Raw genomic sequence first — 14,667 nt, 5'->3', positions numbered from 1 at the left:
ACTGTCACGAGATAGGGGGCGCCCTATAAGAATTGGAATAGAGTTTGCTAGAAACTCGTCATTAAAGGACACGCCAATTCATGGCAGTACTTTTTGAAATAGGATTACGTTCCCACGAGACCCCACCCCGAGAGTCTGACTTTTGTAGTTCTATACACTTTACACGTAGTCACACTGACGCGTGACGTGCTACAACAACTGACCAATAATAAGTGAGTTATTGCTATTTCTCCAATGCTTGGATGCTTGCTTGTTCCTAGTTTTTCATCACAGTCTTGTCCCTACTGGCTTTTAGTAAAGTTAAATTGAAGATCTTATATTTCAGAATTACCAGATTGATAATTGCACACACTCGGTCATTTTCGAAGGTTTTCAAAATACTTTTCGGAAGGTATCCACACTGCGAGTCTTCAACAGGATTCCCAGTGGCGGATCCAGGGGGGTTCAAGGGGTTCGGACAAGCCCCTCTGTGAAGAAACGTAACAATAGACTGGGTCCTGGCTTACAAAAGGCATGTTCACCTATCTAGGCATAGGTTGGCAGATCGGACAAATAATAGGCTTAGCCCAACAAGTGTCTATATACAACTATGAAAAGGAACATTTGTCATTAAATGTAGAACGTAGATTTATACATATATATTAATGTGTTAAAGTTAAAGAAAACAATTAACCTGAATAATTGGTTCAAATTTGATTGTTACCTATGTTAATTGTTTGGGCCTAGCATTGGGTACGTTTGGTCTTTATAAAATAAGTAAATTAAATTGCTGGACTAAAGTGGTGGTCATTTTTGGTTGTGAGATAACGTTCTGTGAACGCTGTGATTTAATTGTGATAAATGTGTTTCAAACGTGTTTGTAAGTATTTTTCTTACGTTATTACAACGTTATTTATAATTTTTGTACAATAAACTGCAATTAAAACGCAATATATGGCGACGTGTTAAAATCGTTTTTAAAACGACTTATAAAAGCGAAAACAATTTCTCTGACAATTGGTGAAAATTTGGTTTTGATATAACGTTCTGTGAACGTTGTGATTATACATTTGTTGAGTTTTGCGTACGTTATTATAACGTTTTTTATATCGTTATGGTGCACTGAATCTACAAACAAAAGGCAATATTACACAGCGATGTTTTAAAATCGTTATTAAAACGTTTTATAAAAATGATGACATTTTTTATCAAAATTGGTGAAAATTTGGTTGTGATATAACGTTCTGTGAACGTTGTGATTTCGTTCTATTTTATACATTTATTTTTGGTGCAAACAATCTGCAATCAAAAGGCAATGTTTATACAGCGACGTTTTAAAATCCTTTTTAAAACGTTTAAAAAAAAACGGTAACAATTTTTGTGAAAATTGGTGAAAATTTGGTTGTGATATGGTCATCTTCTTTAGAGGTGCCACTCTAGATCGTCCATAAAGAATGTTGCTGTCGATAGTTCCAAATGCCTTTGGCGACTCCGTAACCCTTTTCACTTGCATCTGCAAATACATGGAGTTGTTGACTTTTATGATCAACTCCCAATTTAATGCATCTGGGCACTCTCAAATCTTCAATTAGAGGCAAGTCGTTTAGCCAGCATTTCCACCTTCGAAGTTATTTCCTTCTACTGGTTTATCCCAGCTCTTGCCTTCTTTAATTATCCTGGAGCAGAATTTTAGGTGTCAACATAACAGGTGATGCCAATCCCATAGGATCAAATACCAAACTTACGGTTGATAGGATGCCTCTTCGTGTACATGGCTGTTTCTTGATCGAAAGCTCGAAGAAAAGGCAATCACTCTCTGGGTTCCATTGAACTCCCAACGCCCATTCACTTGGAATTCCTTCATCCTAAAATCCAAGAGCTTGTAGTTCCTTGGACCTGTCCTCCACAGGAATTGAGTTAATAACTTTTCGTCTGTAACTTGTCCACGTGGCTACATTAAATCCGCCTTTGGCGCACATCTGCTTAAGATCTTTTTATCATATCTACTCCTTGAGTTGTAGAACCAACTGACTTCAAACAGTCATCGACGTAGAAGTTACGCAGTAAAGTCTGTGAAACTTCTTCCATTGCACTCGACCTATTGTCGATCGCCGTTTGTCTCAATGCCATATTGGCGCAAGCGGGAGAAGACGCCGATCCGAACAAATGAGCTGTCATCCTATACTCCACCGGTTGCTGGTCGATATTCCATCCTGGCCACCATAGAAACCTCATGTAGTCCCTATCTTTAACTGGCACCTTTACCTGATGGAACATCGAATTAATATCCGCCATTATAACCACTGGGTCCTCTCGAAATCGCAGAAGCACTCCTACCACACTGTTTTGTCAAGTTAGGTCCTGTGAGTAATAGGTTGTTGAGAGATGTTCCTTGGAATCTGGCAGCGCATCTTCCCTGGTTTGCGTGGGTTATATACCCCATGGTGAGGTATATACCAAGCTTTCCCATTCTGGTTCACGTTTTCCACCTTCTCAGCAAACCCCTTTTCTATTAGTTTTCTCATAAACTCTGAATAATCTTGGTGTAACTCCTGATTACGCTGAAGTTTGGTCTTCAATCCTGCTAACCTCTTAATCGCCATACACTTATAATTAGGGAGTATTGGAGTGCCTTCCTTAAATGGTAGGTCGATGTTGTAGTGGCTATCGATAAGTTTTATACTATCTTTCACTTTAGAGATGAACAATTTGTCCTTTTTCGAAGGCTGTTTAGCGTGTGAGAGTCCCTTTTCCGGGAAGTCCAACTCAGTAGTGGTTCTCACCAGCTTCACAAGTCGTTGATCTTCTTCCAGTTGTGTCATTCCAAGCATCTCGATCCTATTTACTGGAAAGCACTGCTTACTCTGGCTACCGCCGGTCAGTACTGAATTCCATATTAACCATCCTAGTTTGGTTTGGTGGCATGGGGGGCAGACGCTGGTCCGGTCACTACCTGTTGAAGACAATACGCTTCAGACACTGCGTTGCCAATCAGGATACCTACTTCTGCATCAATGCTCTCAATTTTTATGTTGCGCAAATGGGGCCATTTTGCAACATCCTCTCTTGTAGGAATATGACTCTTTGACACTGGTAGCTTCTCTTTGGAGTATGCTATCGGTGTATTGACGTCTCCGTCATCATCCAAACTGCTGAATACCAGTCCCTTTACGATATTAGTATTCATTGTGTGTGATGTACCCATTGTTTCGATGGAAAGTTTTGCTCTCTTCCCTTCAACTCCCAATGCATCTAGTAGCCTCGATGAAATGGATGAGATACTACTACCTGGGTCTAAAAAGGCATTCGTCAACACATTTCTACTATTCTTGCACCTGATCTTGACAGGTATAATGGCCAAAGGGCATTCGCCTGTAGTGTCGGGACAAGCCGAAACCAATTGCTTTTTATCAAAATTCTTGTTTGGTTCCCTGTGAAGGATTGTTGTGTGTGAACCTTTGCAAGTCTTGCATGTTGGCCTTCTTCTAAACTTTACTCGTATGCCCCATTCGGAGACACCCGAAGCACGCATTAGCTTTAACTCGATTTTCGCTTCTCTTGCTAGAATATTGAATTTAGTGCAGTTCTCAAATTCGTGTTGTTCCTTGCAATAAAGACAAGTCCTTTCACCTGTCACGGTGAAATAACTTCCCTTATAAGGAATTCGGCTCTTGTCGCTTTCCTCTTTTACTATCCCGTAGACAGGATTATTCGCAATTCTGCTTTGCTTTTCAACGTAATCCACTAGGTCGTCATATGTTACAATTCATTGCTGGTCTTCTTGAATGCCATCTGTGATGGCACGCCACTTTACTTTTAATTCGTATGGCAGCTTACTAACTAGAATCTGTTTGTTCTTTGAGTGGTTCAGTTCTGTCATATAGTTTAAGTCAGACATTGCCATTGCATTGCGACACTCCAACAGGAACAGGGAGAGAATGTTCATGGCATAAGGGTCTTCTTCACGGATGTCAGTTATTTTTTTAGCCTTTTGCATATATGCATCCGCCAATTAATACTTGTTTCAAAATTTCTTGGCAATCGCCTTTCGTGCTTCTTGGTAGTCCTTATCTACATCCAGATGCAAAAAACTTCGTACTAATCTGTTAACATCACCTACAGTAAATTGCTCAAGGTAGTACAGGCTTTCCCTACCATCACTCGTATTTCCTTCCACTTCATGTTCAAACGCCTTTATGAAGGCAATGTACTCAGTTACATCACCATTGTAGGGTGTTATTTTCTGGCGTGGCAATGTTGCCTTTAGTTGACTCGTTACAATCGCCTTAGCCATCTCGATTTGTTGTTTCACAAAAGTATTCATCATTTCATTTTGTGAAGGCGGTGACTGCTTTGGTGCATTCAAGCTCGAGTGCGCAACTGGTTGCGCACTTGGCAATGTTATCTTTGGAGACTCCTCCTTTGCTCTAAACAAGCTGACCTCCTGTTGTGTTTTGTGCTCGTCAGATTCATCTTCCTGGGCATTGGTGCTGCCAACCAGAACTTCTTCATTCAGAAATCTAATCATCCTCTCCTGTTTTGACTCTACTGGCAATCTGTGTACCTCAGACTCTTCATCACATGACTCTAACCTCTCGACCTCCTTTTCTAGAGCCGCCGATCTTATTTGGGAAACTGCAACCTCTTCCCTTATTCCCAATAACTCAATTTCTATATTTGCCTCCATCTTAGCCATTTCCGCAGCAGCCTTCCTCTTTGCAAACTCCTGTCATGCCATCGCCACCGCCAAGTCTGCCCTTGCTTGTACAACACTTAACTTTAATGATGAGACCGCTGATGCTCTGCTACCCTTGCTACTTCCTGACCTTAGTGACATAATGCAGAGTACTCCTGTTTATACTCTTCTGTAGTAGCTAATTTTCGTAATAATGTACTGCCCTCAAATAAAAAGAGTAGACGCAAACGTTATTCAAGTTCAACACTTCCTTTAATTTCTCTTTTAGTTGAATTATAACCACTTATGGTTAGACTATAACCTAATTTTTTTTTGTTTGAACTAGTTTACTGAAAGAACAATAAAGTACTACAATATAACATAGCATGCATTTAAAATGTTAGGCCTATCATCCAACATTACGTAATAGGCTAAATCAGTACTAATTAGCACAACTGCATCAGTATACTGGTTGAAACAGTAGGCCTACAAATAGAAGCAAAATAATAAAGCATTCGAAAACGTGAACAATATAAGACGGTCCCTTACTAACTTCCTACACGCTGATACCGTCGTCATGGCAACCGCCCAACTTCGAAACGAGGAGGCAAGCCACCCCCTACATAATACAGAACAAACTGTACACGGTACAGCCTGTGAATCACATGTCTTGTAGACATGAATGTAGACCTACGTTATAATATAGTGTCCATCTAACAGTAATAACATAAATAGCATATTTAAACTAGATTATGAATAAAATATTTAAACAATAAGGGAAGTTTCACCGAAAATTAGTATATATACACGCTTAATGCAGTACAAATCGCACAAAATGTGCATTCCTACGACACATACCTTCCTGGCTTGACGGACTGACCAAGTGTATCAAAAAAACAAGTGCACCCTCTACCGGATAATTGTATGGACCTTCTCTAAACCTAACAATGACTATAGGTCTATTATATTTATACAAGTTGAGACGGATGTTGTGAAATACCTAAAAGAAGATTCTAGATTCTTTATTGTCCATTTTTAAATAGGAATTTGTTTTTTCCTTGCAACAGTCTTGGTTAAAAAGGATAAAATTACATTAAAAATCAAACGACAAATCAAAGTGGCAATGACGAGAAATACGTTAAGATATCAACAATTTAAAACAGTAATGTAGTCAAAGGTCAAAATAAAAAACACTGTTTAAAATTTACTATGTGTATCTCAGAAACAGACTAGCCATTTTAGTAAAGATTAAAACTATAAAAACCTAGCATTTTGCTATAAAATAATGACAGCATGCAAATTAAATAAAACATGTGTTTATTCCTCCATGAATAATTATAAATGCAATAAACAGGAACAAAATTAAAAATACAGTATATAATGCAATATGAATAACAATGAATGTGCACCTATACAAGTTGACAGATATTGTAAAATACTGTACATATAAAAAGATTTGGCCTTATTAAATTAACATGTGTTTGAATACACAGGGACACAGGGTACAATATGCTATGCAACCTATTGTCTTTTTTGAATTAAGCTAGGTGAATACGTTATATTTTCAAATAACAAACTGCTAGTATATTATTTAGTATTATTATTTAGTCACGTTTTGGTTTATTAATGGCAGGAGGACCATAATAACAACATTTTATTAGTGAGTATCATAGTGCCATTTACCCCAGCAGCCATCCCCGCCTAGTGTGCATAGCCTACTAATCTATACTAGGACTTTACTTAATAGATTAATATGCACAACATGTGTACTCTAACAGACAACCCAACGTTTTTATTTATTTATTTATTTATTACATATTCGGGACAACAAATCAGAAAATGGCCATAACCCAGTCCTAGCTAATGCAACGGAATGTTTCGTCATACATTCTAACAATCCTTAAAATATCATGATAATACATTAGTAATTTAAAATTATTGAAATTGTTAGTTAATGTCTATTATGTATTTATTGTTTAATCATGTGTGGTGTGTTAGGTATATCACAGCAATTGTATTTGGTTTGTTTTCGTAGCTTGGTGTGGCGTCATTAAATACGTTAGTACTGGAAAAGCACCCAAACATCTAATGTTAGAAATTTTAGAATTCGCAAATCAAGAAGTTACAGATGACGTAAATTTGGAGGTGGTAAGTGAAATTAATTATTATTAGTTTAACTTTCAATAAATTTCCTTAAGAAGATTGTTAAGCTAAACCATTTATTTACATTTATGAAGGCATTGTACTCAGTTGCATCACCATTGTAGGGTGTTATTTTCCGGCGTGGCAATGTTGCCTTTTGTTGACTCGTTACAATCGCCTTAGCCATCTCGATTTGTTGTTTCACAAAAGTATTCATCATTTCATTTTGTGAAGGCGGTGACTGCTTTGGTAAAGTTGGCAGAATTCCAGCAACCTGTGCATTCAAGCTCGAGTGTATGGAACGCCAAAAGGACAAAATACAATTGGCGGCAGCGCAAAACTGAGAGTCAGCAGTGCAAAACTGAGAGTCAACAGCGCAAAACTGAGAGTCGGCAGTGCAAAACTGAGAGTCAGCAGGGCAAAACTGAGAGTCAACAGCGCAAAACTGAGAGTCAGCAGTGCAAAACTGAGAGTCAGCAGTGCAAAACACAGAGTCAGCAGTGCAAAACACAGTCACAGTGCAAAACTGAGTAGTGCAAAACACAGAGTCACAGTGCAAAACTGAGAGTCACAGTGCAAAACACAGAGTTTTGCACTGGTGACTCTCAGTTTTGCACTGGTGACTCTCAGTTTTGCGCTGCTGACTCTCAGTTTTGCACTGCTGCCAATTGTATTTTGTCCTTTTGGCGTTCCATACGAGTTGGTTGCGCACTTGGCAATGTTATCTTTGGAGCCGCCTCATTTGCTCTAACCAAGCTGACCTCCTGTTGTGTTTTGTGCTCGTCAGCTTCATCTTCCTGGGCATTGGTGCTGCTGCCAACCTGAACTTCTTCATTCAGAAATCTAATCATCCTCTCCTGTTTTGACTCTACTGGCAATCTGTGGACCTCAGACTCTTCATCACCCAACTCTAACCTCTCGACCTCCTTGTCTAGAGCCGCCGATCTTACTTGGGAAACTGCAACCTCTTCCCTTATTCCCAATAACTCAATTTCTATATTTGCCTATTGTCTTTTTTTTTAATTAAGCTAGGTGAATACGTTAGATTTTCAAATACCAAACTGCTAGTATATTATTTAGTATTATTATTTAGTCAAGTTTTGGTTTATTAATGGCAGGAGGACCATGATAACAACATTTTATTAGTGAGTATCATAGTGCCATTTACCCCAGCAGCCATCCCCGCCTAGTGTGCATAGCATATTACCCTATACTAGGACTTTACTTATTAGATTAATATACACAACATGTGCACTCTAACAGACAACCCAACGTTTTTATTTATTTATTTATTTATTACATATTCGGCACAACAAATCAGAAAATTAATCATGTAGGTGTGTCAGGTATATCACAGCAATTGTATTTGGTTTGTTTTCGTAACTTGGTGTGGCGTCATTACATACGTTAGTACTGACCAAAACACCCCAAAATCTAATGTTAGAAGAAGTTACAGGTGACGTAAATTTGGAGGTGGTAAGTGAAATTAATTATTATTAGTTTAACTGTTATAGTTTCAATAAATTTCCTTAAGAAGATTGTTAAGCTAAACCATTGAGGTGGCTAAACTAAGATCATAAAATCTGTTGGTAAAACACACTCGCATCTGCATATATACAATAAATACATGCCGGCATGTTGTGCACGTACATATTTATAAACTCCTGTCGGCAATTTTGTTTTCAGAAATTTAACATAATTAAATTTTAAAATTTCATGTCTCTAATAATTGTACTTCAAGTACATTTTCCTTATTTATGTCAGTGATTTCATATTACATAGGTTATAGGCTTTCAGTAAGGTTTAAATGGTAAACTAGCTAAATACAAGGTTATTGGCGATATTGAAGGTGAAAAGTATGACACGTGCAACAGAAATTAAAATATAAGAAGACATAAAAAATGAAAACCTATAAAATACTTTAAAACGTGAAAATAAATTACTGAAAAACGTGAAAATTATATTTATACTGTATGGAACAGCAATTATGTTTATATGCCATTTTATTTATTATCTGTATTATACACCGAACTATCTGTATCTGTATTGAGTGAATTGTTTAAGTGTGCAATAATAATAACAGTAATTGTGTAGTTTTATATAGCGCCATATCCATCTAACATAAGATGCTCAGGGCGCTTGATATGTGGACTAGGAACTCGATCAATAACTTTCTTCACTAAGGGTCCCTTGTTGCATATATTATATTTAAAAAAAAAAACGTTATTGGAAGAACAAAACACTGATTGTAATTAATAAAATTAACAACGAAAAACACTAACAACAATTTTCTACTAGGCCTATTAATATTAATTCAATAATAATTATAAAGATAAACATAATAGCAATAACTTTAAATTAATAATAATTATAATATAATAAAGAAAAACATATTACTCATTGTAGGTTGTTGTATGTTCTGTTTGAATAGGTATCTCTTTTTTATATATCTTGTTTACTTTTTTGCAGGCTGGTAGAAGTATTTTACATTACTTGGTTTCGTATGGGTACGTAGACGCACTTTGTCGTGCATTGGAAAAATCACAAAAGTTGGTCAATTTGTCAAAACGAGGTATGGTATAAGGTTTATCACAATTATTATAGTACATTGGTAAGTAGGAGTTTGAAGCCAATCAGACGTACCTAACTTACCACAATAATTATTTACTACAAAAACATAGAAAATATTACAATTTCAACTGAATTAGAAATCTTTTATAGGAATTATAATAGTGTTAAGCGTACATTTCATGAGCAAGTGAGCAAATTAGCATATTGAGACACGTATCAAAAACAACAAGCTCCGTCGCTTTATTACCAACCTTGCATTGTGCAAAGTTCGAAATCAATTAAACTTAACAAACTTGGTAAATTACGTAAATTTCCTGATTATTGAAATATGATTAATAATGCAAATGATCAATTAGCATATTTAAACATGTACAAAACAATAAGCTCAATCGCTTTAATATCATCTTTAAACTTCATCTATATTGGAAATCGTTTATAGGAATTCTATTATTTAGCGTAAATTTCCTGATTAGCGAAATTTTAATTAATATGCAAATGAGCAATAAGCATATTTAAACACGTATCAAAACAATAGGCTCTGTCGCTTTATTACCATTTTGCATACTAAAAAGTTTGAAATTAATCACACTTTTACCACACTTAATTTACCATGGTAACTAGCGTAAATTTCCTGATTATTTAAATACTAATTTTGCACATGACAATTAGCAATTAGCATATTCACCCATGTATGAAAACATTAGGCTCCGTCGCTTTATTACCATCTTTACAATTTCATCTAAATTAGACTAACAATAACATTCTGTATCAGTATTGCTGTAGTTTATTTACACAACAAAAACTTTGTTTTATGAATATTTATTAACTACAGACTGTATCCATAATGCATTTCATAGAATGTAATGTTGTAAGTAATAAGATCATTCTTCATTAAAAACACAATTAAATGTGTTTTGTGTGAATGTGACAAAAAACCCAGGTCATGGCTTAATTAGGAACATGCAGAAGGGGGAAACAACACAAAGACAAAAAAAATAATGAAAATTTAAAAGAAATCAATTACAAAAAAAGTTTTAAGGCCATTTCAGGAGAAATATATCTTGTCAATAGAAAAAGTCCATCTTTATTTTTGTTCATAATAGACCTTGGTTGTATTATTGTGAAGCTTTTACTGTATTAAACAATATTGAAATAATAACAAAGCACTTCTCTTGGTTAATAGTTCTCGAAAACGATAGCAAATTTTTAAAAGGTCATTAAACTTGTTCGTGTTCGTTATATGGTAATTTTCATTTAATGTAAACTAACGTTGTGTTTTAGAGAGATAATACGCCACTACATGTGTTGTTACATGGTAACCACCCCTTTCGCATTCACCTACACGGCCTTCAAGTCCTCTTAGACGCTGGAGCAGATAGCATGCTGAAGAACCAGGTATAGGAACAGGAAAGAATATCACTTGTTTAAATAAAATAAATAAATTGCGTTCGTGTCTGATCAATAATTGATTTTTTAGTTTCTTTGTGGTTTAAAAGCACCTTCAGACCGTTTCTACTGTGGAAGGCGCTTTCCAAGTACGTGGACCATTAGTTTGATTTTTTAACATTTTTATTGGGAAAATACAATTCCCGGTTGCTGGCACACCCTTCTACTGCTTGACGGTCAACCAAACTTATTAAAATACCTTAAGGTTACAAGTAACATACGTTTAATTTATAATTTACTTAACAAAAGTTAATGTTGTTTTTTTTTTTTTTTTTTTTTTTTTTTTTTTATGTGATTGTTGTTACAGAATGGTCTAACTGCAATCGACGTGTATGTGCAGAATATGTGTGAGGAGTATGAAAATACCAAGAAAGAGAAAGAAGAGATTTTGCAAATCTTGCACAGTAAGCATACGACATTAATAGTCAGCAGACGGGTTCTTGTAAAATAATTGTAAACAATAAAATGACAAATTAAATAAATAGGTAAAGTAACACTATAATAATCAGTCAGTCGTGACGGCAGCATTTTTATTTCCACGTAATTTTCTTGTTCCCGAGCAGGAATTTGATATAGTGTCTGATGGGCCTACTTATTTTTAATTTTTTTAGTGTAAGCACCTCAAAACTGCAGTTTAACACTGTCAGACCGCGTCAGGCCAAATACTGAACGCACACGCCGCACCTAACGAATCTCACTCTACGGCCCTTGTTAACACAAGCCTAGAAAGGCATTATGCCATATTATGATTATGATGAGAAAAAAAAAAAGTGTTTTTTTTTTTAATAAAAGAACTGAAAAAAGAAGGCAACCCTGAACTAATTCATAATAATTTTTACAAAAAAAAAGTTGATTTATTAAACAAATGTGACCAAGATGTTGGCCCTACACAATAAGACTTAATAAACTTTATCAACCACAATTAAGTTATTCATATTCATCGTATCGCGAACAGATTTCGTAGTTTTCCTTTATTATAGACAGCGCCGCCCACGAGTGAATCAAGTTCAGCTATATTTTATCTTCGGTTGAGTCGTAACAAGCTAATTCGAAAACAAAACAAAAAATCGAGTATGGGACGCCAATTACATTTGGTATGGCGCGCATTAAGTGCAAAAAAAGTAAATAAACCAAAATTAGGGGCTGGAACCCAGGCTATACAAGAAACTGCCTCATCATACGCGCAGCTAATGCACACACGCGCACTTAATGTAATGGTCTTTGAGCAACCGGTCAATGTTACCATAATTTCATATAAAATAGCCTAAATATATAAATGATTTATAGAGCAATTACTGTAAAAGTTATTTCGGACCCTACGAAAAATGAAAACATGAGAAGTCATTATTTCAAAGTAGTCACTAGTGAAATATGGAAAACAAATTCGTTCTAGTATTAGTTTAACATTTAGACTTGTAATATTTTTATCATAATATATAAAATTGTTTGTTGTGTATTACACCCCGTTTACACTGCCAAGGGCAGAATAAACCCATGTTAATTCCGGGGTGATCACGGGTGCATTTGCACTTACATCGAACGAAAAAGTCTGGGTTGATCCCAAGTCACTCCCACTTTACATGTATACACCGGCAACGAACTCGGGTTCAAATACCGCCTTTAACTTTTGTTTGATGGTGATCACTTCGCTCGAGTTCCTCGTTGTCACGAAGCCACAATTATTGTCATTATTGAAGCAATTTTATGCGAATTAAATCAGCAGTTTTTATATCAAGTCTATACCGGAGCGTAGAAGGTTTAATCAAAGAGTATACTCTTTGGTTTAACTTGAAAAGAGTCGAGGTCTAGCCCGTTGTTGTTAGCAAAGTTTAAGCCTACCTGATCATAGCTGCTGCGGTAGACGCCAGTTTAGGCCGGAATCAAATTCAGTGCTGTTTACACTGCGCGACTCCAGAATTCACCCGCGTTTTCCTACCCTGAATGCGTCCAGCACGTCCATCCCAGAATGTTTGGCAACCCGAGTTGGACTTTTTGACGTTTACACTAACCAAAACTCAGGAGATTTAACCCGGGTATTGGAAAATCTCGGGTTATGTCCGGAATTTTGCTTGCAGTGTAAAAGGGGTGGTATAAGATGTAAAATTGACATTTTAGTAGTATAGTAAACTTTTTTAATTGAAATGATATACTAATGATAATGACGGTGACGATGAAATAATACAGTAGTAACAATTTTTTTAATTAGGCTTTGCAGTTCCAGGAGTGATATTAGCAAGAGGTAAACAAGCTCTGAGTGTGTTCAACAAAGATTTAGAAAAGGGACAAATCAGAGTATACCAAGCGCAGTTGATAGGTGTCGGTGGTATTTTTAAAAAAACGGTGCGGGATATTCTTTCAAAAATGTAAGTCTTTATCGTTGCGTTTCTAATAATAATGACATCTGAGCTATGTTCTTGTATTTAGCTCCCTGTTATATGCATTACCGTACTCGCGCGAATAAGCGCCCCGTTTAAATAAGCACCCCTCTCGAATAATCGCCCCTCCTAAGGTGAAAATTTCCTTAAGCGCCCCGTTTGAATAAGCGGCCCCTTCTAATTTGAATAAATAATTTTATAAGATTTTCTTTTTAGCAAGTCAGTAATCCAATCAATTCTGGGACTGTGGTTGTTGGCATGATTGGAGCTGCAGATTGGAAACACATTTTTCTTAGGTCAATATCAAAATGAGGATATTTGTTTTGGACTGATGAAAACTCCGATCCCTGGACAGACAGTATATTTCCAACGTTACACTTTTTACATATTTGTCTCAGTGGTGGCTCAAGGACCTGCCCGACGGAGGGGTTAAAGGCCCGACGGGGGGGGGGGGAGGCTATTAGAGCGAATCGAGTCTCACTTGGGTGCGGCCAGGAGGCCGCCTAGGGCCCCAGTTGGGGTGCAGGGGGCGAAGCCACGGTTATGTTCTTTGGACGAATATCTTTTCTAACCACCATTCGTAATCCTTTTATAATCATTTTTCATTCAAAAAGTGCCTCTTGAATTTAATCATTTCCCATAAGAACCCCTCTATTTCCATAAGCGCCCCCTCAATTCCCACTCTGTTTTCATAAGCGCCCCGTTTGAACATGGAGGAAATATATTAAGATGGTTTGAATAAGTGCCCTTCAGAAAGTGCAAAAAAAATATTTTAAGCGCCCGGGTATTTGTAATTAATTTTCCGCTATGCACGGCTAGTGGTGACTGGTAAGCTCAGTAAACACCCTGCTTGAAAAACCGGAAAGTAGACATAGGCCAACTGCTCCCCTGCCGATAAATATTCATTTTTGTATTTAGTAATTTATTTATTTTAGTTATTTTGCCTCCCGTTTTACTTATTATATCAAATCAATTTATATTTATAGTTCTTTTTCAATAGTTTACAGTATTTAAAAAAGAATGATTTTTTGACAACTTCAAGCGCTTATGAATGCATATGTCAATTGTCACGTGTCAAGAAATATACCTACTACAAGGTATTTAGATGATGTTTAAGACACAGTATGCTAGTCTCAACTGTATAATACATTGTTGGATTGTTATTTATATAGGCTTCATGAGGAAGAAATAAGAACAGATGGCATGGTGCATTTTGCTATTGACGATTATAGTGATTCGAAAGTGAAGAAGGATATTGATGGTACGGCAATGAACAATTTTTAAGTATTTTTGTGACATTTACTTTGACATTTAACTTTATGTATTAACTGGTCAAAAATGTAATGTTCTTTTAGAACCTGATGGTGTCAAACAGAAATCGAAAAGTGTAGCAAAGCAAAGCAAAGAAGTACAACTACAGACATCTAATCGGACATCAACTACAGTTAAAACTAGAGTATCCCTAACTAAGGTAATATC

At 36.3% G+C, this 14,667-nt stretch overlaps 1 protein-coding gene across 1 annotated transcript in view; it reads left to right on the top strand.

Moving 5' to 3' along the window:
* The first annotated feature begins 10,652 nt into the window (after positions 1–10,652).
* Positions 10,653–14,667, top strand: part of LOC117100871 — an 8,462-nt gene continuing 4,447 nt past the window's right edge. Inside the window, exons 1-5 of the mRNA XM_033240704.1 lie at positions 10,653–10,762; positions 11,121–11,217; positions 13,020–13,176; positions 14,361–14,449; positions 14,544–14,659. Coding sequence (XP_033096595.1) covers positions 10,748–10,762; positions 11,121–11,217; positions 13,020–13,176; positions 14,361–14,449; positions 14,544–14,659 — 474 coding nt within the window. The 5' untranslated portion in view covers positions 10,653–10,747. The remainder of the gene's footprint in view (positions 10,763–11,120; positions 11,218–13,019; positions 13,177–14,360; positions 14,450–14,543; positions 14,660–14,667) is intronic.

This window comes from Anneissia japonica, unplaced genomic scaffold, assembly GCF_011630105.1.
Source record: "Anneissia japonica isolate Jap-2015-1 unplaced genomic scaffold, ASM1163010v1 scaffold1446_len297786_cov117, whole genome shotgun sequence".
NCBI lineage: Eukaryota > Metazoa > Echinodermata > Crinoidea > Comatulida > Comatulidae > Anneissia > Anneissia japonica.
This window is presented reverse-complemented; position numbering and strand designations above follow the sequence as displayed.